Source organism: Anser brachyrhynchus (assembly GCF_964034855.1).
Source record: "Anser brachyrhynchus genome assembly, chromosome: 20".
Taxonomy (NCBI): Eukaryota; Metazoa; Chordata; class Aves; order Anseriformes; family Anatidae; genus Anser; species Anser brachyrhynchus.
In genome coordinates this window covers 4,032,099-4,057,262 of record NC_137713.1, presented here as the reverse complement: position 1 = coordinate 4,057,262, position 25,164 = coordinate 4,032,099, and the positions used below count along the sequence as shown (strand labels likewise).

At 52.6% G+C, this 25,164-nt stretch overlaps 1 protein-coding gene across 5 annotated transcripts in view; it reads left to right on the top strand.

Moving 5' to 3' along the window:
* Nucleotides 1–25,164, top strand: part of RPH3AL (rabphilin 3A like (without C2 domains)) — a 38,823-nt gene that overhangs the window by 7,145 nt on the left and 6,514 nt on the right. For 4 of the 5 annotated variants that reach the window (XM_080563371.1, XM_080563373.1, XM_080563372.1 and 1 more), the window contains 7 exons: nt 781–889; nt 1,906–2,049; nt 4,097–4,226; nt 8,235–8,321; nt 16,464–16,638; nt 21,862–21,975; nt 22,426–22,608. In XM_080563371.1, the coding sequence (XP_080419497.1) occupies nt 813–889; nt 1,906–2,049; nt 4,097–4,226; nt 8,235–8,321; nt 16,464–16,638; nt 21,862–21,975; nt 22,426–22,608 (910 nt within the window). In that variant the 5' untranslated portion in view covers nt 781–812. Of the gene's footprint in view, nt 1–780; nt 890–1,905; nt 2,050–4,096; nt 4,227–8,234; nt 8,322–16,463; nt 16,639–17,907; nt 18,836–21,861; nt 21,976–22,425; nt 22,609–25,164 lie in introns of those variants that run through there. The other variant, XM_080563375.1, reaches the window with a different exon arrangement.

Sequence of the window (25,164 nt, the reverse complement as noted above, 5' to 3'; positions counted from 1 at the left end):
CATCTGAGCTGCCGGTAGGGCTGAGGCTGTCCCTTCTGGGGATGCGTTTCTCCCGTGAGCGTGTGGCAGTCGGCTCTGGCTGCCTTTAGCAGGCGGCTCACGGTGAAGCTGTCACCGAACGCGGGGGATCACTGGTGTGACCGTGCTGGTTACAGGAGCCCCAGTAGGAGATCTGCTGAAAGAGGTGCTGTCTTAAACATCAGCAAATGCAAACAAGCTGCTATTGTAGGCTGTAGTTATAAATACCAGGCTATTATGGAGGCAGTTTTAATGAACGAAGTGACTTGCCACTATTCATTCTGATTGTCGCGTGGGCTTTTGTTTGTTACCCCATTAGGAGGTAAAAACCCAGCAACTGTAGCTTCTTTGTGTTCTTTAGAGTGGCTTTCTCTGTCAGTACTGCAGCGTTAGGGCTCCAGAGGTGATGGGGCAGAGATTGTTCTTGCAAACAACACTTTTCTCTGGTTGGAAATGAAAAATTATAATGGAACTGGCAAAGAGTCTGCGGCCTTTTTTCAGTGCTATAAAATCTAAACTTCCAGGCTTGTCTTAATGTAGTATCAGAAGGTATTTATTGGCTTATATTTCATGAGGATGATGGTATGTTTTTATTGCTGTCTGTGGGTGCGAGTCAGTCTGCTTCCAGCGAGTGTGACGCCGGCAGATCACCTCCATCGTGTTTGCTGGGAACAGCATCCCCTGGGGACGACTGGTGGGGCTGTGCCAGGCGCTGCCCTGGGCTTCCCTGCTGCGCTTCATGCTGGTGTTTGCTTCTTACAGGTGTGACCCCTGCCTCCTCCCAGCCTGGTGCCATGGCCGACACGATTTTTGGCAGCGGGACGGGCCAGTGGGTGTGCCCCAATGACCGGCAGCTGGCTCTGCGTGCCAAGTGAGTCGCCCTCCTTTCCTTCCAGCCTCGGCACTGGCCTGAACGCTTTCCAGTTAGTGGCGTGGGGCACCAGCCTCATCCGCAGCCTGGCTGCGAGGCAGGAGTTGCTGCCTGTCACACAAACCCCTCTGCACCCTCGGGGCGAGCTGCGTGGACGGGGCAGGAGCCTGCTAAGCTGGGGCTCGGTGCTCGGCTGCGGCGCGGAGCTGCCAGGCTGCAGGGGAGCGTGCAGTGCTGCCAGTACCTCTAGGAGTCCATCAGTGTGTTCCTCCAGCTCTTCCCGGAAGGGCTTGGAGGCAGGCTGTATCTCTCCACCACCCTATATATAATTGAGAGCATCCCCCAGCTGCCAGAGCTCCTTTGTTTTAGCAACTTGTCATTTGATCTCATTTTCCACTGAAGTTCAATTACCGCATGACCTAAAGACAAGGGGATGGAGGTGAGTCAAGCACTGGAATTGCATTTGTTTCTTGGATGCTTTCCTTCTCTGGCAGCCAGTGTTCTACTCCTGCCACCTCTGCTCCTGGCTGAACCTCTGGCGTCAGCCTACTGCGGGCTTTTAGAAAATACAGGATCACCCAGTGTCAGAGGGAGGGCACTGGCTGAGTGGGAACGGTGCACGCCACTGCCACTTCTCCTGCCTTCACCTGAAAGCCTCATTAAAACAGCTGTGCCTGATTGTGCCCTGGATTCTGCTGGCAAGCGTGACTTTATCCAGTGACCTCTAAACCCCTACTGAATGGAAATTAATTGAGCTGTGAAAGCTCCCTCCTGTCCCCAAGCGAGCTGAGGAGAAATGTCAGCTGTTCTACAGAGGCGTAGAGGGAAGTGGCTTGCCACAGTGTTCCTGCAGGCCTGGGGTAGACCAAGGGAGGAAGTTTCCAAATTTCTGTTTATTTCCAGGTATGCCTGGTGATTTGCATGGTTGAACTGAGGCCCTTAGGAACATGGGATCTGGATGGAGGAGGGTGCTTTCCTTTCACAGCTTAATTCCTCCCCGCCACCCCTTCCCCCAGGCTCCAGACGGGCTGGTCAGTGCACACGTTCCAGACGGAGAAGCAGAGGAAGATGCAGGCTCTGAGCCCGCAGGAACTCGAGGTCATTCTGGAAGTCATCCGCAAGGCAGAGAAATTGGACGTCGTCGAGCAGCAGCGCATAGGGTACAGTCATGTCCGTTTGTCCCCTTCCTTCAGAGGGAAAGGTCAGTGCAGATGGGGAAGTGGCTCTCCTGGCTGCCTGAGCTCAGCCTCCATCAGTCAGAGCATCCCTTAGGTCAGTTCTTTTCCCCTCCCATGTTGCTTGTTTGGAGGTGATGAACGTTGGGAAGGATGTGATTTAGTTTTTTCCTTCTTCCCACGTCGCAGGCCTTTCTCATGCCTTCTTTGAGCCTTGGGACTTCTGTGGTTGCGGCCACTGACACAGTCCCTGGTAAACGTAGCCTGTGCTAAGGCAGCTGCCCCAGTGGCTCTGGAAGATGCCTGAGGAGACGCCAAGCTGTGCAGCTGCACCCACTGCTGGTGGACGGCACGGCTCAGAGACCATTCCTGGCAGTGCCGTTAGGTTTTCCCTGGTCCACAGCAGCCCCCTGGGATTTTGCCTGGAGCAGTGAATGGGTTTGTGTTCTACTTGGCTGAGTTCTCTGGATGGGGTTTGTTAGCTTGAATTATTTGATTTACAGGCATCCTTTTCCTTCTTGCTGCTGCGGATTTCTATTTGCTCTCAGTCCTGCTGGAGATCTGGCCTCAGCTGTGTCTGTGCTTGACCTGCGCTGACGGTCTTTAAAGCAGGGGAGTTCAGCCATCCTGCAGCATTTCCCAGCAGGGTTTATGCTCGCCAGGCAGGAAGCCTCAGCGACTCCCAGCCCAAGGCCAGCAGGCCCAGCTTCATGCCCCTGCTCTCAGCTCTGTCCCTGCACAGTGCACGTTAGTGCTGATGAGGACGAGCAGCGATGTTTGTGTGTTGCATGGGAGACCCCAGCAGCCCTGGAAGCAGCCAGCGACCCCGAGGGGCTGATGGCTCCTATGCTGGTGTAGCTGTGCACAGCGATAGCCTCGCTGTTCCCCTGCTGAAGCGTTCTCCAAAATGCCTGCGTTAACTCCAGGGGGTTCTCGTGTGCTGAAGTCAAGGATCATAAATCCGGTAACGACGGCTCAGCCTGGCTGTGCTGTCTGACCTCTGACCGCTGTCTGACCGCGGGCAGTGCCTCTTCCGAATAGACCTTGCTGTCCTCGCAGCGCGGGGCTTGGCTGGTGGGACATTAGCGCTAATGAGAAGGGGGATGCGAGGATAACAGGACTGAGCCACGTGCACACGCGTGGCTGCGGCTGGTTGCTGCCTCTGAGAAACGGGCTGGCTGTTTGTCATCCTCCCCATCGATGCCTGACGATGGCCGCGCAGCGATCTCACGACAGCAGCCTCGCTCTGCATGCCCTCCGCATCTCGCATCCGAATCGCTTATCCCTCCTTCCTTCCCTTCCGTGGTCCTGCTGCTGTGGACGTTGCGCATACATATGTGCTTCCTGTCTTCCAAGCAGGCTGTCGAACGAAGCAGGGGGCAGTTGCTGGCATTCTTGTACTGTAGCCAGGCTCATTTTGGTCTGATGGCTTCAGTCTGGCCTTCCTGCTTCTAATGAGATGTAAGTCGCATGCCTGCAGTGCTGCTTTCAGGGAGTGCGTGTGAAAACAGAGCAGGGCTTGGCAGGTCTAACAGTCTAACTCCTCTGCCCTTTCCATGTGCTGACTTGCCCTGATCTGAGCACTGAACCCTTTTCCTGCTCCCCAGGCAGGAAATCACTGTGCTGAGACCATGCTGCCGAGGTGGCACTGAGCTCCTGAAGGGTACTGAGTGCCTTTCTTGTGAGCCGTCTGCCCTGTGCCCACTGGCTGAGCCATGCCTGCCAGTGGTGCTCCCAGTTTTGCTTATTCTGGGCTCGGTGAGCACCAGTAGGTGGACTTACAGGGGTTTTATTCCCTGAGGACCAAGAGCCAGCTAATAGGAAACACTGAGCTCAGAGACTGAAGCGAAAGTACGTACGGTCCCAGCAAGGGGCTCAGAACTGCACAGGAGAGGCACAGGTAGGCTGAGGCCGGAGCACACACCTGCAGGTTTTTGGCACAGCTTCTTCCTGTAGATCTGAGATTGCCACAGAGCCGTTCTGCAGTGCCCCAGGACCTGCTGTGACCTCTGCCTGGCCTTGTTCCCTGCAGGCGCCTGGTGGAGCGGCTGGAGAACATGAGAAAGAACGCGATGGGAAACGGCCTCTCCCAGTGTTTGCTCTGCGGGGAGCTGCTCGGGCTGCTGGGGAGCACCTCGGTCTTCTGTCAGGACTGCAAAAAGGTGGGTTTGCACAGGGGCTCCTGCCTGTTCCTGGTAGCAGAGCTGCCCAGGCAAGGCCACCGGGGCTCTCAGAAGGTAGATCACTCTGTAGAGTTAATTTAGCCCTGTTTGATTGGGTCGGTGCTGTCAATCCACAGGGTTTTCTCTTTTTACCTTATTCCTTGTGATCCTAAAGTGCTTAATCTGCACTTACTGCTGAGATGGCGTGCATCAGCCTGGAAGATACCGGGCTTCCAGAGACAGGGCAGAAATGTACGTCCATCAGAGGCACCTACAGAAGCGTCTGTGTGCTTTACTGCTCCTTCCTGCAAGGTCTGCCCTTAGACCTTCCAGTAACATGTTTCTACAGAGAACTAAAGGCTCAAACCCATCTTTAAGTTCCAAACCAGTGTAAGGTTTCCAGCCTTGATGATACGTAAATTACCCTGTGCATCAGTGACTCTGTGTGTGTCATTGGCAGCACTGCGCGGGTGCTGTTTGGAAGGGAGCACAGGCGTGTAGGGAGGCCTACATCATGTGTAGGTCGTACATAACGTCCTACATCCCTGTGGGATCATTGTTGCTTGTCTGGGCTCCCCGACAAGCAGGGGTTAAACTGCATTGCTGCGGAGATGAGGATCTCCAAGGCAACCACCTTATCCTCCCTCTGCTGGGAGGCTGCTTCTGGTGCACTTGAAGCCCATCTTTCCCTGGGGAGATGTCTGTGTGAGTGGCTTCGCCTCAGAGCGGTGCCTGGGGAGAGGTGAGGGTACCCAGTGGGTGCAGGAGTGCTTCTGACTTGCTGGTGTCAGGGTGGGAGGGAGCAGCCTGGCGTCCCTGGTGGGCACCAGAGCCAAGGGGACCCTTGCTCGTGCCACCCAACCCATCACTGCGGAGCTGTCCCATGGAGTCCCACAGGGCAGCGCTGAGTAAATCCCGCTCCTTTACCACGTAGGGGTGCGTGTTGGCAGCTCTGTGCAGGCCATGATGAACCTTCCGTGCTGGCGCTGGTGGAGTTGGTGGGCTGCAGGTCTCACAGTCAGCACCGAGGGCCCAGCACCCCTCCACCGTGCTCAGGGAGCTGCCGTGAGCAGTGCTGCCTTTGTGCAGTGAGCTTCTCCACCGGCTCCTGTTTCGGAAGCAGCTCGACCGAGGCAGGGGTTATACAAGAGATCACGGGTAAGGCAGTGACTGGGAAGGTGAACGCACATTTCTGAACCCCCGGGTCCTCAGCCGGGAAGAAAGGAGCTCTTTTAGGAAGGGCTGGGAGAGGAAGCAGCAGAAAGATACTGGGAAGTATCTGAAGGGTCTGGCTTAAAGGGGAGCTGCAGGGCGACTCTCTCAGAGGGGAGCACGGGCTCCGTGCAGACGTGTCTGTGGACAATAAAGGGCTGCTTGGCAGACAGGAGGCGGCTAGCTGTTTCCTGCATTTCAAGCATGCAGAATAACAGGATGTGCTGTATTCTTGCCTCCTTCCCCTGGCGATTCTGCTCTCACCTTGTCTGAAGCCAGCTAGGTCACAGCGCTGCAGCACTTTCTAACCTCCTTCCTGTAAGCCCCATACACTAGCACGTGGAGGCAAAGCCGGTGCAGACCCTTCCCTGCTCTGCCCGTTTGCAGTTGCAGAAGTGACCCCCAGAGCTAGTGAGGCTGTGAGTGCCTGAGGCTCCTGGGGGGCTGTAACCAGAAAGCCCCGAAGAAGGGCTTGTTCTTTTGGGGTTTGTTTAGTTGGTTTTGGGGTAAGGTTTTGGATTTTTTTTTTTTTTCAATATTCTCTTTTTAGTCTGTTGGGCAGTTCAGGAGGATTCACATCGAGGTTGATTTAAGGTGAGATCCTGTTTTTCCCAGTGTGCGTTTTGCAGCTGCTTTCAGCTTGACTGCACTTTTCAGCCATGCGCGAGCTCAGGGCAATGCTGAGTGGGTGCCCTGGGCTTTTCCCCTTCCTGCTTTGTAACGCCGTGGTGTGAACCCAAAAACAGTCGATCCTTCAGCAGAGCGCACAGAGGGGGCTGTTACTTTAAGCTTGTCCCCAGGGATATCCATCACTTGTGCAGCATTGAATGCGATAAGCAATGACTTGTCAGGGAATTATGGATTTTTAAAGTTCATATTTTTCTTGCTAGCTTTGCTCTGTTACCATCTCATTGGAAAGTCATTGCGGCCCTTCTAGCTCAATAACAGGGATTGCTGTAATGATATATCTGAAATGTAGCAGAGGACTTACCTTCTGCAAGTCCCTTCTGCTGAACAGAGGCTCTATAGCTCTTGTAGCCTGATGGATTTTCTAAGTGCCACTTTCTGGTTTAGCATTTATAGGTCAAAATGAAGAATGATTTTAATATTGGTTTTTATTATCTTAGAAATAAATGCATTATGGCAAGACAAAGATGTATGCAAATACAGACGTGTTAACAATAGCAGTAGTTAGATGAAGCATAATGTGCAATTTACCATGCGGAGGGTATCAGGATCATGTATAAAAGGTGAAATAGAAGTAGGAGAAGAAAGTGCTTTATCTTGTATTTAATGAAGAACAGGGCTGTGTTCAGCATCCTTGATTTTTATGTCTTCTGAGGGGTTGTGGGTGATGCTCAATTTCCCAGCTAGTCCACAGGGAAGGGGAGGAAGAGAGCCCTGTTTTGTGTTGGAGCTTTCAAAATTTATGGCTAGGAGTAAAATTGTTGGGAAACTTCCACTAGGGGGAGTGTTCGAATGTGCTATGTATGTGGGAATTGGGATCTTTGAGGGTATTTACGACAGAGTTACTCCCTCAGGTTTTGGTCTGAAAAAGGGAGAATTTGGGGTATTTCAGAAGGTGGCTCCCAACTGCGGTACTGCCTGCTGCTTGCATCTGCAGTCCCTCTTGGCTTGGGTAGCACCATCTTGAATATCAGTATGCACAAGACCAAACAGGTTGTTTCTTATTTCTCTGCCCTTCCTAAAAAAAACTGTAGGCATCCCAGCCAAAACACCATTAAAGTGCCCATTGGGATGTAGACAGAGCAAAAGCCTTGACAAAAGCCATCTGTTGAGCTGGTAGCAGAACCGAGAGCTCTGCCTCTGGGCTGCGCTGACCAAAATATTCGGGTGCATTTGCTCGTGCAGTGAAGCCATTCCTCAGGTACTTTCTGCTGTTCGTCTCCTCCGAGTGTGCGCACCGAGGGCGGAGTGAGCACCGAGCCTCCATCCTGCAGAGCAGAGCTCCTGGCTTAGAGGGGGAGCAGCCTCGGTGGGGAGATGGGTGAAACCCAGCTGGGAAGACTGAATTCCCATGTCTGTCTAAGCAAGGATTTGCTCTCCAGGGCCCTCTTGTGAGTGGCTTTTGCTCTGTGAGGATCAAAGCATTCATCCCATTTCTCATTCAACTGTAAGCCAAGCCTGATACCCATCAGCTTCATTATGTAATATTAGGTGATCCGGGTTGTTAAATGGCTTGTAATGCCAGCGGAGACGTGGAAGCTCCCTCGTGCAGGGATAGATGCCGTGTGGTGCTATCAAGCATTCTGCTCAGGAAACGTGCACGTAGGCACGGTCGTGCCCGCTCCCTAAGCAGCCACAAATCAATAGCTGCCAAGTGCTCGCCGAAATGGAGGGGAAGCCGTGGGGTTTCAGGCAACGTGTGTGAGGGAAGGGAGGAGAGGATTTACAGTCCTGCACAAACTCGCATTCGTTTTGTGCTTGGTTACAGCTGCTTTCTGTGCCACGGTGACTGGGCTTTAGGATTTAGAAGAATTAAAAAAAAAAAACAGTCCAGAAATACATATTTGTTGTGTGCTTTGATCTGCGCTGTCCAGTTCTCTTGTCACCCTGGAGTCAGGGACCATGCTGTAGATTTGCCTTTGTCTTAACATCCTTATAGACCTGAAGCAGCTTCTTAGGATCAGCGTATCTCTGGGATAAATAAGAGAATTGTGCCATGTTTAATATTTTTAAGGAAAGCAAACCGGAACTGTTGGGACAGATGCTTCTCAGCCTTCTCTTTGCTGGAGGCTGCTCACACTACCCTTTTCTTTTATCTCCTTGTTTCAGAAAGTTTGCACCAAATGTGGCATAGAAACCTTTGGAACGCAGAAACGTCCTCTTTGGTTGTGCAAGATCTGCAGCGAACAGAGAGAGGTAAAATTTAACTGTGGGGAGAAGGGGCTCAGCAGCACCCAGTCACCTGCCCTAAGTCTGTGCTGAGTGTGCACGGGCTCATCCCTCTGCCTGGGTATGGGGTGGGGAGGTTTGGATATGGGGTTTGGGAGGCCTGACAGGCTCAACCAATACGCACAGTGGCAACAATTTTGGTTTGTGATGGGATGGAGGGGAAAAAAATCCACCAGCCCCTCCAGCCTGTATCGTTTTGTGGGGCTTTTCTAGCTATGGTTGTAAGGAGACTGTTACCTTTTGCTGCTGTTTTCCTCCTAGCTCTGTGGCAAATAAACTTGGCTAACGCTGGTTCTTTAATACAGCTGGAGAGATCTGTAGCCTAGCTTCAATATTTGTCCCTCTAAAAATAACCAGGATTGCAGCTTTTAACTCTGTTCCCCCCTCCCCCTGCCTGTCAAATCCATAACTTGCCAGCGTGTGAGACTTCTGATGCAGGTCTCTAAATTTTTATATCCTTTATCCTTGACTTTACACTGCAAAAAGTAATGGCCTGCCTCAGTTCTTGTCTGCCAGCCAGCAGCCACCAACTTCAGGCTTGCTGCTGTGCCGTGAAGCCAGTGAATTTGTTCAGTGATTACAGAGGGACTTTCGCTTGTTCCCATCAATTTATTTTGAGCTTTTAGTTGTGGTCCTTGAACGTCAATCCAGTGCAGCTATTCCCGACCACTGCAACCAACTGTGAAACCTGGGTGCTCTGCTTGATCCGTCAATTTTTGAAGTGCAGTGAGAGCGTTTCTGTAGGTGTTTGAGATGGTGAATGTTTTTGTATTAGTTGTGGAGATTTAGCGTTGCTTGGGTTTTAAGTAGGAGGGGATTATCTGTGTGCGAGTACTTGCAAAGTTTGTGTTCGGGTGAGATGATGGATGCTGTCTTTAATTTTTGAGTGGCAATGTGACTAGGGCAGGCAGAGAGCCTTCCAGCTCTCTGGGTATTGCTAATAATTTGATGCACTGAATCATCCAGGTGTTTTGAAATCCAGATGGCAGTCCCAAAGTGGAGAGTGTGGCAGGTCGCAGGTCAAGGCAGTTTCTGTGTTCTGTGGGGAGATGGGTATGGGACTGAAATTGACTTCATTTCTTTTTTCTGCTCTTCTCGTATTTTTTCTCATCCCCCAATGTATAATTGATTTTTTTTTCTCAATTTCTTATAAAAATAATGAGGAGCCATGGTCACTGGACAGAGAAGAACATTAACCTGTCCAATAAGTGTTACGTGCGGTCAGTGTGTGAGGGAACGGTAACCTTCAGAGATCACTCTCTCCGTGAAACCTGAGATACGGCCGACGTGCTTCTCTAATGAAAATGGATGGAACTTTCCCTCAGAGACTACCTAAAAAATAGCCTCATCTTACCTCGCAACCCTAAACTTCATCTTTATTTTTTCTTGATTCTTTTAAAGGTCGGTTCAGGTCTGTCTCCTTTCCTGTTTGTGGTGGTGCTGGTGCTCTGACCAGAGATGTACATGGTGTATAGGTACTGGCCCTGTTATGTTTCCTGGCATCCAGACGGGAAGCTTCAGGAACCCACCGAAACCCTGTGGGTTGTTGATGCAGTAACATCACCAGCAGCCACTATCACCTTTCTTCTCACCCCTTCTCAATGCACAGCACGGTAATGAAGCAAAGTTCTCCTTTAGCCCATGCTAATGAAGTGCACGCTTAAAGTAGGCTTGTCCAAGGCCACAGAGCTCAGGCAATGCCTCCCAGCTTGCAGGGCCGTGCTCAGGGCCCTGGCCGTGGCCAGCTCTCGTGGGTGAGTGTTTGATGCTGGTCCGGAGCGGAGGTGGCAGTAATTGGTGTGGTGTTCCCTGCCGGGAAGAGACATGAGCCCCCAGCAGGTGTGATGAGATGTGATGTTTCCAAGGTAGGTCATTCCTGCCACATCAGGGCCGTGTTTGCAGTCTGTAATTTTCTGAACCACTGCCCTAGCTATTTGGGCATGATATTTATGAAGCTCTCAACTCTGTTACGGAGAGACTGTCAGGCAGTGAAGTGAGATAGGGAGGTCATTCAGAAAGCTGGGTGCACTAAGCGATGTTGGCTAGAGTTAATGAGTGTCATCTGGCTGGGACAAGAGCCTGGGACTGAAATTGTCCCCTTTAGCCCGTGCTATGCACTCAGTGAGTGAGTCTTGTGGCCCACCAGGATGTAAAGCCAGCGAGGTGGGGTTGGACATTCACATATAGTAACTAACAGCCAAAGTGTGCAGCGTCATGCACACATGCTAAAGCTCTCATCCCTCCACCCTCCTTGGCATTATTTATCGCCGTAAGCTTGAAATTTTAGTGACAATTTAGTGGTGTGGTAATCTTCTTTGCTCCTTTGCTGGGTGGACAAAATCTGTGCTGGCTTCAGTCATGAGTAAATCATCTGGGTGTGCCTAGGTCAAAATGAAGAACCAAGGAGCAAGCTATTGTTTACATCAGTTTTTCAGTGGAGGTTGAATGCTTGATGCCCACAGATCCCTTCGGGAATCCCAGCCTCAGCCACTCAGAAGTGTTCTTTGCTGCTTTCTGTTTCCTTGAAAACCTCCGCTGGGAAGGCTGTGCTGCATAGCAATGAGCAGCAAGTTGCTCTGGCACTGTCTTATTTCTGGAGAGTGGAGGTGATTAATGGATTCTGCCTGCTGCTTGCGTCCCAAGCATCCAGAAGCAAAGCAGCGTGTTCGGCAACACTGGGGCTGCCCAGCGTGATGTGTGCCTGCAGGGTGGGGGTCTCTGAGCTGCCAGAGGTGTGGTAGGAGGAAAGTCACACATTGTCACATTGCCGGGACCTGGCAGAGCCTGGGTGCTCCTCCTGGCAAAGGGAACGTCCCCGAGGGCCAGCAGACACCCCTGCATGACAAGTGCATCTCTTCCTACTGAAATAAGATAGACCCGATCTGCTTTAAGCCTGGCCTTTTGGAGATAGCACTTATCCCATCTGTTTACAGAGGCATCTATTGGAAAAAAAACCTTTTGTTCTTCCAGGTTTCTGTGGACATTTTCTTTTGCAACATCTTCTGAGTGAGGTGGAGTTAAAGCAGGTGTGGATTGTGTTGTATTGCTCATGCGAGTGAGGCTAGGAGCAAATTCAGTGAAGTTCACGTTTACTTTCAAGGGCAAGAACCTTCCTTCTTCCCTCCCCATTGTACTGCGTTGCCTTCCTCAGCTGCGCATCTTGCAGAGCCTTCCCGGAGACCGAGGTGGAGGACCAGTGGGCTGATCCTCCCAGGAGCAGGCCTGTTAGTGCATGGATATCAAATCCCGTGGCACGACTGGGGAGGCTGATCCCAGACCGCAGCAAACGTTGGCCACAGGTTTGTAGCGACATGTATACAGCAGGAACAATTCCCTGCTGCCAGGCCTCTGGCAGAGCACGTGAGCAGGAGAACAGCTTGGGTAGCAATGCCCACGTTGAATCAGTGGCGTGTGGCTGAAGTCTGTCGTCACCTTCTGCCCTGCTGCATTGTGTCTGATCCCTGCCCGACCATGTAACTCTCTGCACAGTCTTGTTTTGACTGATGCCACCAGGTTGTGCAAAGCACCTCCCTGAATTACCACTTTTTATATATATATATTTTTTTATATCCATAATTAGCGATGCTATCATCGTAATTAAAATCCTCTTGGAAGCGTTCATGCACATTTACATTTGAATTGACACATCCAAAATTGTAGTGATAATGAAAACAGTTAAAGTGGGGTGGGGGGAGATAAATAGCTTTTTTTAAACCCCATCGAATATGAAAGAGCATGTCAGCTATCAGGGACCTGCTAAAGTTTTAATTTGCCCCCTCTGCTTCACTTTCCCTTTAATTTCTTCTCCGCTAAATGACATTTTCATGGCTGGCTGCATTTCTTGGTTTATCAAAATAAACCGTGCAGAGGAAGAAGATTACCGCACTGGAAGAAAGGAATTGTCTCCTCCCTTTTTTGCCCCCAGGGCTTCCCTTTTCGCATGTACGCTCGTACCATTTTGAACATTATAAACCAGCATAGCCCAGGGTTATTCCTGCCTGGCATGATGATTTCTTGGCAAAATACTGTGCTGATGGAGGGGAGTGTTTATTTTGGGTGACTCTGGATTGAATCGAAGTGATGTGCACCTGTTTGCAATTCAGAGAACTCATCAATAGCCTACCATATTATTTTGGGGGGTGGTAGCAAGCGGTTAGACTCAAAATAGTGTCCTCTAGAATAGAGCCACAGGAAAAAAAGAGGCCTGATTGAGAGGGGAATGATAAATCGCTGAAGGCTGGCAGCCACTGCAGCTTGAGAAATGTTGGGGTCAGAGGTGCAATACATTTTGCTATTCCGGAAACAAAGCTCCGAACAGCAATTTCACTGCCTTTTAATTTTCTTCATCCTCAAGTGCTGAATGTGGGAGTTGACAACAGATTGCTGTAAATAATGTAATTGGAAATCTCTGTGTTATGGAAAAGCAGATGAATGCGAATAACGAAGCCGAGGAGCGCTCGCTCTTTTTCCCAGCCAGTGGTTTGCAGCGTGCCAGAGCCGCGGCGTGGAGCTGGGACAAAGTGAGCGTGTGGGCATGTGCTGCGTGAGGACAATGGCAACAAAGTCCTCTCGGGGAAGCTGCCTTTGCAGGTGCCTTTCTCTTCATCAAGCGTCGAGCCCATGAGAACTTGCTCCCTGAGGCTGGGGGATTGAGCTGATAGCGCTTTTGTTGGCATGGAAAGCTGAAGGTGGCTGTTTTCCTCTTGCACAGCCCAACCTGGGCTGCAGAATAAGTACAGCCGCTGCGTGGCGAGCGGTGGAGGGCAGAGCAGCGTTCGGCTCTGCAGGAAGAGGCTTTCCAAGGCTCTCTGTCTGGGGGACTCGTGGCTTGGTGATGCGAACTCCTGGGGGGCTGGCAGCAGCTGGCTGGAGGGGCTGCTAGTGCTCGTTGCGATTCCTCTCTCTCAATCAGCGAGTCCTAATGTTGTCTCTGATTAGGAGCTTGTTTTGGCACTTCTGTGCTCAGAGAGGGGGGAGAGAGGAGAGAGAAGCCTGAGCAGTAATGTGTTTCACCTGGGCCCCGTGATTTTCCTTTAGGTCACGTTAACAGGCTGCACTTGAATGCGCTGGATAAAATACGCATCTGCTTCTGACTGTCTGAATACAGTCTCATCCTGTGCTTGTACTGGTGGCTTGATGCAATTTTAATAGGGATATTGTCAGGGTTACAAAACGCATTGAACTCTCTGGACTTGTCATGGCCACAGCCATTAAACTGGTTCAAATAATAAAAAGAGGAGCCTCTTGCTCGAGTATCTCCTCTCCCCGATGTCCTCCTCCGCTTTGCTTTCACGTAGATGAGGTGTCAGGGGAGGCAGAAGGACAGGAGCCTGAAGGAAGTCAATATTTGGCATGGATTTCTGCTGTGTTTTGCTGGGCTGGTGGGGAGCAGCAGCAGGACTGCTCCTGAGCCACTGCAGCAAGTTCCTCCCAGGCACTGGGCCTCTGCATCCTGGTCTGGGGTAGCGCTGGTGCAGTTCTTTATTCTGTCAAGCACTCTCAGAGCAGGGGATGCTGAATGTTATTTAAAAGTAGGTGGATTTTTTTTTTATTTTTTATTTTTTTGCAAGGGGCTGGAAGTGGCTGGCTGTTGCCCTCTCCGCTGAGATCCCCGTTCCGCCCAAACTCGGGCTGCTCTGGGGCAGGATTTCTCCTAATGTGCTAACAGGACTGGTGGGAGCAAAACTCTTCCTCTTGGAAAGAGCGAACTCCTGCTAATAAGGAGGAGTTTTACCTGTGAAGCACTGTTATAGATTTATTAATTTAAAATCAAGCAGGAACTTTGCTGTTGGGCCACTTGCAATCAATGAAACTAGCATGACGAGCAGTCAGCAGCATCGATCCGTTTTGATGCAGGGATGCTAAAGCCAACCTGCGTGCCCAAGTGCAGAACAGAACGTGCACCGTGGGTCATTTTGGGTGGAGTGTGCAGGTAACCTGGGGGGAGCAGATGTACGGAATTACTCCAGGGGAGAACATCTCCCCTGCAGCTGCAGCTATTTTAGAACTGGTCTCAAAACAACTTCAGTACTGCTGCAGTGAGAGCAAACTCTATCGGAGGCACCCATTTGAAGTGAATATGTATGCATAGCATCAATTTTCTATTGGTATTACTACATCAGGGCTGGGTGTGTTATATTGTTTAACTCTTTCTCTAACTGGGCTCACGTTGGGGGTAAAAGGAGAAACTTGGGGGCGACCAGCCTGTTCTTACCGCAGTCCTTGCTGTGTCTGATTAGTTTTATGGTCTGCCTAAATCGTACTTCGCCTGAAGATAATAGGTCTCTTCAGTGCTTCAAATTAAATTACAGATGTTGCAAGGTCTGTTCGGAGAACGACTGCAAAAGAAAGGCTGCTTCCTCCCCAGCAGCTTGTGGGGGGGAGCTGCGTGTGCCCCAGCTACCCCTGGAGCAGCAGGGGACCACCCTGCGGGGCACAGCTCCCCTGGCTGCAGGAGCCCCTGCTCTGAGCCTCTCTTTTGCTCACTGTACCCGGCGTGTGCCTCCCTGAGGCAAGGGAACCTGGGGTTCACCCTGCCAGCAGCTGCCGCGTCGTGTTACGTGGGTTGCAGTGGGGTGGGCTCCACGTAGGGTTGCCTGTCCCGGAGTTAAGACGCATTGCCATTCCCAGCTATGGGTTCTGCCAGGATAGCAGAGCTCGTTCCTCCGAGGTCTCTGTGCTGCACTGATGAGTGCTGTTGAACAAGCTGTACCAAACGCTGCGTGGTTCTTATGTGCTAGCAGGGGGAGCCGTGTCAGCTTGTGCCTGGACTGTGTGGGGTCGCTGCTTGGGCTGTTGGCATGCTGCTCAGAGGCTGGGTCAAGTGCTCTGCCTGCCCGAGCACCCCCTGTGGAAGAAAAACCTGCTGTCTTCTCCCCCTGGAGGAAATAGCTTCCCAGCTTCTTGCTTGCGTGGCAGCCTTACCGTCCTGCTGGGCTGCTACCGAGCAGGGAAACGGAGTAGTTGCAGGGCACGCTCACCTCTTGGTTTCCAGATCCTGCTGTGGTGCAGGCGAGCTCCTGACTTGCGCTCTTACGGTAACTGCAACGTGTGCTGGGTCATGGTGCTGCTCTGCTGTCTTCTGCTGGGTATTATTCTTTTTAAAAGCATACTGCCAGGCTCCCCCCTGAACCCAGATTGCCTTCACTTGGGTTTCAAGACCCTGAACACAGAGATTTTAGCTCTCTGCGTTCATGGCTGTGGATTAGGAACCAGGCAACCTGCAGAGTGACCTCCTCCCACCAGTGAAATGGCAATGGTGGTGTCCTGCTTTTTGTGCCTGCATAAGAGCTTGTCATGAGTGCCAGGTGTTGTCACTGCCCTCTGCTCTGATTAAGCCCAGTAGTTAAAATGCAAGTCGCAAGCTTATTGCTGTAATTAGGGAAATCTGCATTTGCACCCACTGCCATCAATGGTGATACTACATGTAAAATGCTTTGGGAACTTGGAGTACAGACACTTACAATCTCCTTCACTCTGAACAGAAGTGCAAGGTTTCTATCCCCTTACATGAAATGCAAAGTAATACTTTTATTATATTAACTTATTTTTGCCCTGACGGTCTCATTAGCTCATTATTAGACTGCTGGAAGGCATAAAAGAATGAGGTTTTTAGAAACCATTTCTCCTTGTCTGAGCTGCCATCCTCTCCCCTTCCTCTGGCTCACAGCAGGCTTTATATTAAATATACTTAATAGAGCTCCTTCATCATAAGCTGCATTAAAACTAAATTGAAGAGTAGAGGGCGTTCTTACAGGAGATATTACAGTTTAGTGCTCTCAGTCCGTTTCCTGCTGCAGGTTCAGGTTATTTAAGTGTTGTTCTTGTTCTGGGGGTTTCAAGCATACCCATTCGAAGATCTGGCTTGGCTCCACAAAGTGAATGCCAAGGTTGTGCTGCTCAGAACCTCACAGGGCAGTGTTTTGGGTGTCCAAGCGTGACCATTCGTGTACGCCTGCTGCTGCGGGTCTTTGACCCTCACAAAAATAAGTGACAGAGACTGAGGGACCCGGCCCAGGAAGGGAGAGAGGTCTGCCTTGACTTGGTGCTCCTCCAGCTGGTGCAGTAGTTGTTTACCCACACTTACGGCGTTGGTTGTGTCTCCCACAGGTTTGGAAGAGGTCTGGCGCGTGGTTCTACAAGGGGCTGCCCAAGTACATCACGCCTCTGAAGAGCAGCAGCAAACCCACCGAGGTGCACTCGCAGCCTCGGCAGAGCGAGCCAGCCGTGTCGGAGGCCGAGGGCGTCGGGACCAGCCGTTCCTTCACCTGGGCCAGGGGCAAAGGTTGGTTGGGGGTTCCTTGCCCGGGAGGCAAGTGGGGAGAAAGGGTCTGGCTTCTGCTGCTGCTAGCAGGATGCAGCTAACAGGGGAGGGTTGCTGGGAGGTAAGCGAGGTGCTCTTCTGCAGTGGGTAGGCAGGAGCAAGCCCATGCTGGCTGTGTCCCCTTGTGTGCTCCAGGTGAGGTTGGAAAAGGGTGAAGCTCCCTCCCCAGGCATTGGAGAGGGTGCTGGGGTTTGCAGCATGGAGAACTCAGGGTGGAGTTGTGCTTTAAATGAGTCTCAGAGGAGCTGTTCATTAACTTAGCCCTGCTCAGAGCTGGGCCAGAGCACTGACAAGCCTGAAGATTTATCAGCTTCAGTGCTCACATCCTTGTTCTTTGAGGTAGACCTTGATTGAAGTAGACCGATGTATCACATGTGGCTTCTTGGATCGCTGCCGTATCAGATCCCATTCACAGGGCTGCCTTGTAGGGCTTTTTTCTCCCGTCTTCCATCTGTCCTCCCTGTCACTGCTCATACACCCACTCCAGTGCCGTGCCTGGAGTGAGCTGGGGGGAAACAGCACGGCCTTGAGGAGCTGAGCATTCGGGGTCATTAGCACAGCAGTGAATGGATGCTGCAGAATTAAAACAGCTGCCAGTCCGCTTTGATTTCTCTTCACTTCTTGCTGGTGTGGATTAGCAGATCTGTCTGGCCTCTCTCCTGTTCTGTCTTTTGCTATTAGATCCCCTCAGTTGGAGAAGACCTCTCCAGTGTACCAGCAGCATACACTCTTCCACTTCAAGCTAAATCTTATCCGTATTGCAGGGGGAAATAACCTTTTAATAAAGAGGACTCAGGAGGGTCGGTTTACAAGTCTTCTCTTCAGGCCCCAGGAAAGCACTCCCAGCCTGACTGTAACTTTTGTAATTAAAGACAAATTAGATCAGGAATAGATGGTTGTGCTTCCCTCCAGGAGACGCTTGGAAGGTGCTGTCTTAGCAAATGAACTGATTGACGGGGTATTCACACGATACAGAAAACACTATGAGTCAAAGAGGTTGAGCCCGGGCTCTTCACGCGTTTTCGTTGAGCCTTGTTTTGGGGGAGTGCTTTCTGCCCCGGCGGGAGCAGGTGGAGGACAGTGCAGCCACTGTCGGTAGGCTATGATGTGGTGGTGAGCTGCCTTTCTCCCTGTACTCTGATTTTTGGCTGGCTGCTGTTTTACGGGCGGGATAATATCAATTTATAGTTTTATTTCCTGGTGCTTTCTTCCCTTGTCGTTCTCTGCTAGGCTGCCTGTCCTCTGGACGGCTTTCAATGGGCACTGCTGGCTGTAATTCATCCCTGAAGCTGGGAGCTTGGATGTCTCACCCCTCTGTTTTAACTCTTTTATACCTGCCAACGCTGGGGCTTCTGCTGTTTGTCATCCGAACCCCCTGTGCCGTGCATGGCAGGCCTTCCCAACGTGGACGTGATGTAGCCGGGATATTGCTAGCATAATCACGGCTGGGCCTGGCCAGAGCTTGGCAAGGCCTTGGCTGACAGGGCCACGGCTCAGCTCTGCGTGGTGGATGGCGCGTGCCAGCTAACACCTCGTACGCCCTCGCCCAAGTGCATCCCTTCCCTGCCGCTTCTTTGGCAGGGTGCTCTCAGGAATGAGTGATGGTATTTAACGTGCTGGGCTCCGGTCGTCTGCTCTCGGTGGGGTTCCTGTGGTCTTGGCCGGCCACGTCTCACCCCACCGCTCTGCTGCTGAGGGGCCAGGCAGCCGGCTCGCAGCGGCTGAGGGCCCCGAGCCAGGTGGGACCAGCACATGCGTAGGGGTGTCCCCTGCAGAGCCCAGGAGAGATGAGCAGCAGGCTTCCCTTCCACATCCTGCCTTTCAACAGGGGCAGGACAACCCCCACGTGTCCGTTTTTGGGAAGGGGTTTGTGTGGGGCTGCCGCTGTGCCTGCTGCAGCGGGACCGAGGGGCCGCAGGAACGTGCCTCGTGGAAGGAAAGCCAAACCCACGGGGAAGAAGTTTTATTTTTACACACCCATTATTTCTCTCGCGCTCGCTAACGCTGGGATTTGCCGCTACCTTTAGTTTTTCTGTAATAAACAAGCAGTTGCCATGGGAACCCTGTTATTAGTTAAGGCAGAAATGTATTGTCGTGGGGAGAACAGCAGTAATATTTCTTGTGCCGGGGAGCAGCTCTGCTCCATGTGGTGGCACGTGGGTGGGTTTCTGCACCGGGTCGGGCGGGACGGGGCCCCCAGGGGGTGGGGAGCAGCAAGCAGCGGGGCTCTGCTTCCTCCGAACTCCGAGTTCTGCAGTAAAACGGGAAGAAACTGGGTGGAAGAAAGAAGTACGATCCTGAAACTTCGTGCTGCTTGCCACTAGGGCTGCCTGCTGCTCCGAGCAGTCCCCGGCGGTTTCTCCCGTCGCGCTGTGCCGGGCGGTGCAGCCTGCTGGGCTCGGTGCTGTTGGAGGTGCAGGAGCAGCGGCTGCCAGGGGACGCAGTGGGTTTGTCTGGTGCTGGAAGCCGAATCCCCAAGCACTGGAGCAGAGACAGCGTGCCGGGGCAGGTCACGAGCCTTGCAGGCCACCACGGCGTCATCCAGCTTCTCTACAAGCCTAGGCAGCGCTGAAGTGCTGCTGCTGAAGGGGAGAGCAGGTGCCTGGTGCCCTCCTCCTGCTCGGACACATCCCTGCTCTCTGCAGGAGGCTTTGGTTGGAACAAAACCCTTCGTGTGTGACCCTCCTGCCTGCTGTGACCCAGAGCTGCCAGCCTCCTGCGGGTCGGGTTTCTGGGGGGGTGCCCGGGGCCCCGTCCTCTTCCCATCGCAGCCACACTTGTGCCAGATGGATGCATTTAATATTAGAGCTGAGCCCTGGCTGAGTGCTCCCTTCCCTGAGGCAATTCCTCCCCTCACCCTGAGCTGTGGGGCTGAGCACAGCCCGGCTCCCCTCTGCCCTCCCTGTGCTGCTGGGCTCCAGCACCTCCTGCTCGGAGGCACTCGGGCCCCTGAGAAGTGACCCAGCGCCATGGGAATATTGCTTTTCCTGCAAGCTTGATCTTGGCTTTTTTTTTTTTTTATGAGCTTTTTCAGTCAGCTGGAGATGGAAAGGGATAAATCTGTTACGTTCTCTGAAAGTACAGCCGTCCAACGACTCTTATTGATATATCAGCAACTGCTGGAACACCAGATTTACGACTTCTGGGCTCTGGAAAGTGCCAGCAGAAGGTCTGGGAGCTTTGGGAGAAAAATTACCTTAAAGGGAAACATTGGTGCAGTGGGTAAAACACACTCTTACTGGCAGCGGAGGAAATGAGAGCAGACAGGGCTGCTCCTGTGGTGCAAGTGCCTCCGTGTCATTAATATCTGTCTCCTCTTGTGCTGGACCTCTCTGAACTGCTGAGTGGCATAAGGGAAGGCAGCTAAAGTCACCTCCATTGATTCATCAGGACCTTCTCCAAATAAATCCCAACTTCCAGCATTTTTAGAGGATTTGTGGAGGAAGGAGCCGTTATAAAGCGATGGATTTTGTGAATCCAGGAGGACAAAAAGAAAGATGATAACCAAGTGGGACAGGAGTGCATTTGCCAAGGGAATTGGGCAACTGGACAGCCAGAAAGGTTCTGGCAGCTGAGATTCGGGTTTTGTAGCAAAGAGCCTGGTACATGTGGGTTGTTATTAATGGTGCTTACCGATAACCCTGGGAAGCTCTGGGGAAGTACTGAAGCTGTCTTTAAGACAGCGACTCGTGGGGAGCTGCCTGCCAGGGCATCTTCAGGAACATTTTGCAATAACGCTGGCAGCCGGTTTAATATCCTCAGAGATGTTAACTCCAGAAAAGAGCTATTTTAAGTATTAATTTATTTTTTTTATAAAATATTTTGTGTAGTACAGATTGCTGCCTGAATACGAGAGCGTCTGCGGAGGTCCTTGGCAGAAACGTTGGACAGCTTGTGCTTGCCTGTGCCGGGGGAAAACTACCAGCCCTCGTGCCCTGGGCAGTGTTAAAGGGTTTGTAGCGCTGCTGACTGCGTGTAGTGAATTTTAGCGCTGGTGAAGGGAGGTGAACTGACAGCTGACTTTGCTACCCAGTGCTGTCACCTTATTTATACCACCACGCTCACGTCCCTCCCGCTCCTGGCAGCGCCGTGAGGCCGGGCAGCTGCAGTTGGCAGCCCAGGTACCTTTTCGAATGGTGTAAGCAGGAGAGGTGCTTGCATAATCGCACGGAAAAGTGGAAACAGCCTGCCGGTCTGGGGAGCGTCCTCGGATTGCGTCTGACAAAACGAGGCTCTTTCAGCTTGTGTGGAAACTGTGGGAGTGGAAAGCAGCAGGATTAGTGCCAGGATTCAGGGGAAAATAATTAAAAAACGATAAATAAAGAGGCCTTGAAAGTGGAGAACAGTCTCCTTGAGGAAATGGAGAGACCCTTGCCTATTAAGCCTTGGGGACACAGGAGTAATACAGCTCCAGGCAGCGTGCTGATAGCGATGAGCATCTGCTGAATGGGTGATGGGCTAATAAGGTTGGCTCTTTGCGTAGTCACTGCAGGGCTTTTTTGCTTGATGCACGTCGTATTTATCCGGTGTGTTCCTCAGAGATCCCGGAGCCTCCACAGGGGTCCTGCTGCACTTGGAAGAGGAGACCAGGGCTGGACCTGTAGCCAGTCCCTCTTCCCGAATTACTCGAACGTGGATCCTATTAGGATCCTATTACTCTGGAGCCAGGACCCTGCCTTGCACCCTGCCCAGCCTTTAGCATATTGCTTTGTGCAGGAGGCAGCAAACTGCAGGAGGAAGGGGCTCCGGTGTGCACACACACAGGTCGGCAGTAGCAGAGCCCCGGCTTCCAGCTGGCCGCGCTGCAGGGCACTGCGCTCCCCAGCAGGGAGCTCCGGGCAGCAAAGCACAGAGCAGGAGCAGCGTGCTCCCTGTGGTCCCAGCGGGGCCTGGGAGAGACGTGCTGGTGGTACGTGCATCTGCTCCAGGTGTTGGTGCTGCTGGGGTGTGTGCAGCTCAACTGCAAATCACCTGGAAGAAGTAAAAGCACATCGTGTTTGAGAGGAAGCGTGAACAGCTGTGGAGGAACTGCAGGTAGGGCTCTTTTTGGAGAGGGAGAACATGATCATCGAGTCAGCATTTGTTCATGTTTTATTTGGATCCATCTGGCACCCTCTTTGCAAGTGTTATGAACATTGTGAATAACTGTCTCTCTCCTCTCCTCCCCCCCAATCTTTCCTGCAGTGGTTTCTAGTGACAGCGAGAGCGACTCGGAGCTCAGTTCCTCCAGCCTGGATGAGAAGCCCTCGCCTGTGGGGTCAAAAGGCTCGCAGGACAGAAAGCAGCAAGCAGGACTGGGTAAGGAGCTGCTGTTCCTTGTGGCCGGAGGGCGGGAAGTGAGCAGTGCTTGAACATGTGGCTCTTGGTTTTGGGGGTTTTGCCCCCAACTTGGCTGCCCCGTCCTGGTGCACCCCGGTGGCTCCAGCTGGGGTCTGCTCCGTTATCACTCAGATAGCAGCAATGGGTCGAACTGGTGGTGGGTCACTGTCCCCTGCAGCCTGTCAGGGGCTGTCCTTGCCGTCAAGAGCTGCTCCTGGCTGCCTGGCAGCACATCTGCAGCCAGCTCCTCACGCTTGACCAGAATCACTGGTGCCGTTTTGGGAGCGGAGCATGGGAATTGGGCTTTGGTCCTGCTCCCAAAAGGTGCCTGGATGGGAGCAGGGACACTTCTGCTCTCTTAGAACCTGGTCTGGGATCTGTACCCGCTTCTCCCTCCCCCAGCAGCCTCTCTGTGTCGTGTCCCCGCAGCGCCCAGTGGGGAGCCCAGCTGGCCCGCGGGCAGGGTGCTGGCGAGCACCCACCCCCCTGCCCTCTCGGGGAGCTGCAGCGGCCTGGGCAGCGAGCAGGGGGCTGCCCTCAGCGCCACCGAGAGCTGCCAGAGCGACCACCCGCCGGAGGGGCACGACAGCGACGTCGGCAGCAGAGTCCCCGGTAAGCTGACGCCCCTCTTCTGGGCAGGAGCTGACCTCCCTCTAAGCAGAAGGCTCTCAGGAGCGCACCCGGCAATGCCGTGGCCCAGCATCACCTTTCCCTGCTGTTTCGCTGGTGGCAGATGCTGTCACAGCATTACGGCTCACTCCTTCCCTCGTGCAGAACCTATTCTGCAACATGAGTGATCGTCTGGGGTGGGAGCTGCCCACAGCCGCCTGCGGGAGCCGCAGCAGCCTGGGTCTGTCCCCTCACGAGGGCCCGGAGCTCACACGTGCCCTGCGGAGGCAGGAGCGCAGATCTGAGCTGTTCGTGGAGCAAAGCAGAAGCCCAGCAGCTTCGTGAGACTGAATACAATTTTTTCCTAATGTTAGGTGGCTCTCAAAGCCAAGCGTGGCTCTTCCCAGAACTCTGCAGTGAAAAAAAAAAAAATAGAGATACTTTTCCCCCTCAACAACCTTGGAACAATTAAGGGACTGTGAGAGCAGAGGCTGCTATCACGTCTGATCTGGAGCAGCTGAGAGAGATGCAAATGTGTTCTCTCCTCGGTTCCTGCTAATCTATTCAATAACCCCTTAAGTTATCGTTTAGCACTGCTCCCCCCAGAGCGTTCTTGCTGCCCTGCGAACTGCCGCTCCTTTTGTTCCCGAGTCGGTTTTGTGCTGTGCGTGTTGAGGCGTAAATTGGATTAGAGAGAGCAGGTTTATCCTTCGGTGCAACAGGGAGTCACAGTCCCCCTCCCCATGCTTCCTGCTGGAAATAGCCAGCGTAAAATCGTTTCTGTGCTCTTCCCTCCCTCCACAAGTTCTGTGGACTTGCAGTTCTCTTTATTTTTTTTTTTTTTTTTTTGCAAAGCAAATCAGATGAGTGGTACTTCTGCTCTGCCTGTCCTCTGGCTGGATTATAGTGCTGCCCCAGCCTGGGGGGTTTATTTTTAAGCCTCTGCTCGCTGTGGCATTAGGGATGGGTGTTTCCCGTGGCGTGCTGGCTCTGCTGCCTGCTGGAGCGGAGCAGCAGGTTGTTCTGTGGGATGGAAGGGGTCTGTGTGACCCCAGTGCTGGTGCTACGTGGCTATGATGAAGTCTGGCTGGAAGCAGGCGATGGCCATCCTGCATGGCATGTTCATGCAGGGCTTAGCACTTGGGAGCTTTCCTGCCAGCCACTCGAAGCAGCTGCCACCTGGCCATGACAGTGCAAACAGCATCTGAGAGGCAGAAAATGCCTTTTTCCAGCAAAAACCTCTTATGCAAAGCTTGGCACAAGGGGTCAGCGCTTTCCAGTGGATCTCCCTTTTCTAGGCAGGAGAAAGCTGAAAATGACAGGCAGCACGGGGACACATTTGAAAAATGAGAACTGCACTGATCTCATGAGCCCAGTTAAAATGGTCCCTGAGACGCAGAGAGGATCCTGCTAAGAAAAAGGTTAAGCCAGGTTGGCCGACTGGAGGATACCTGTGAAGATCTTCATCACGGCTGGGGCCGCTTATTTGCCAGGCTCCCCGCAGCAGGGGCTGCCCTGTTCAGGCAGGGGGGCTGCGAGCTGCCTTCTGCCCGGACTGGGGGTTGCCGTTGGCAGGAACGGGCTGGGAATTGATGGAGGTTACGTGTCAGAGGGTGAGGATATCAGTAATTGTTTGCTGTGTCAGCACGGAGCGTGCCCAGCTGGAGAGGGGCTGCAGTGGTGCAGGAGTTTTGTAGGAATTCGGTAATCGGCGTGGCGCAGCGAGGTGGTTTGTGCAGGTCAGACGTCCAGGAGGCTGCAGCAGTGAATGCCCCGGTGCTTTGCCAGCAGCCTAGCAAGTCCAAAAAATAAAGAGAAGAGCAAACCCAGCTCCGTAGTGCCCTAGGAAGCATGCCGCTGTGTGGAGGGGTTCATGTGCCCTGGGATGCCAGAGGTCTGGGGCGTGCAAATGCTTCCAGCACTGATGAGCTGGGAGCCTGGGTGCCTCTCCCCCTCCTTAGATAGGTCCGAGCTTCTCACTGTCTGTACATTTTTTTATTTTATTTTTTTTCCCCACCATGGGTCCTTTTGGATGCCACTTTCTGCCAAAACTCAGAGGCTGCTCCTGCTGTTCATCTCATTTAGGGGTGCTGGAGGTGATGGGTCCTGCGTGCCGAGGCCAGCAGAACGCAGCGCTGCATCTCCCTGGCTGTGGGACAGTGCCCGTGCTCTGCTGTGTCTGGAGGGAAGGGCAGAGCAAGGGGCAAAGATCCTCTCTCCTTTTAATAGCTGATCCTTAGTGGCAGGATGAGGACATAGAAGGGAGATTTCGCTACAGCTTTTCTAAAAGGCTCTGAAACTTTCCAACACCATACAGGGAGCAATTTTTTGCTTTATATTAGCACCTTAGGTGTTGTTCTACCACCGGCTTTCTTTTTCTGTCTTTTTCTCACCTCTGCTCTAATTCAGCTCTCAAGTTAAACTGTGTAGAACAATTTAGCATCCTTAAATCCAGGGCCACGGGGAGTGGTACTGCAAAGGCAGCTGCTCGCAGTCCTGAGCTCCTTAAGCCCGAAGGCTGAGACGATGGCATGGTCGCACGGCCAAGGGAAAACAAGG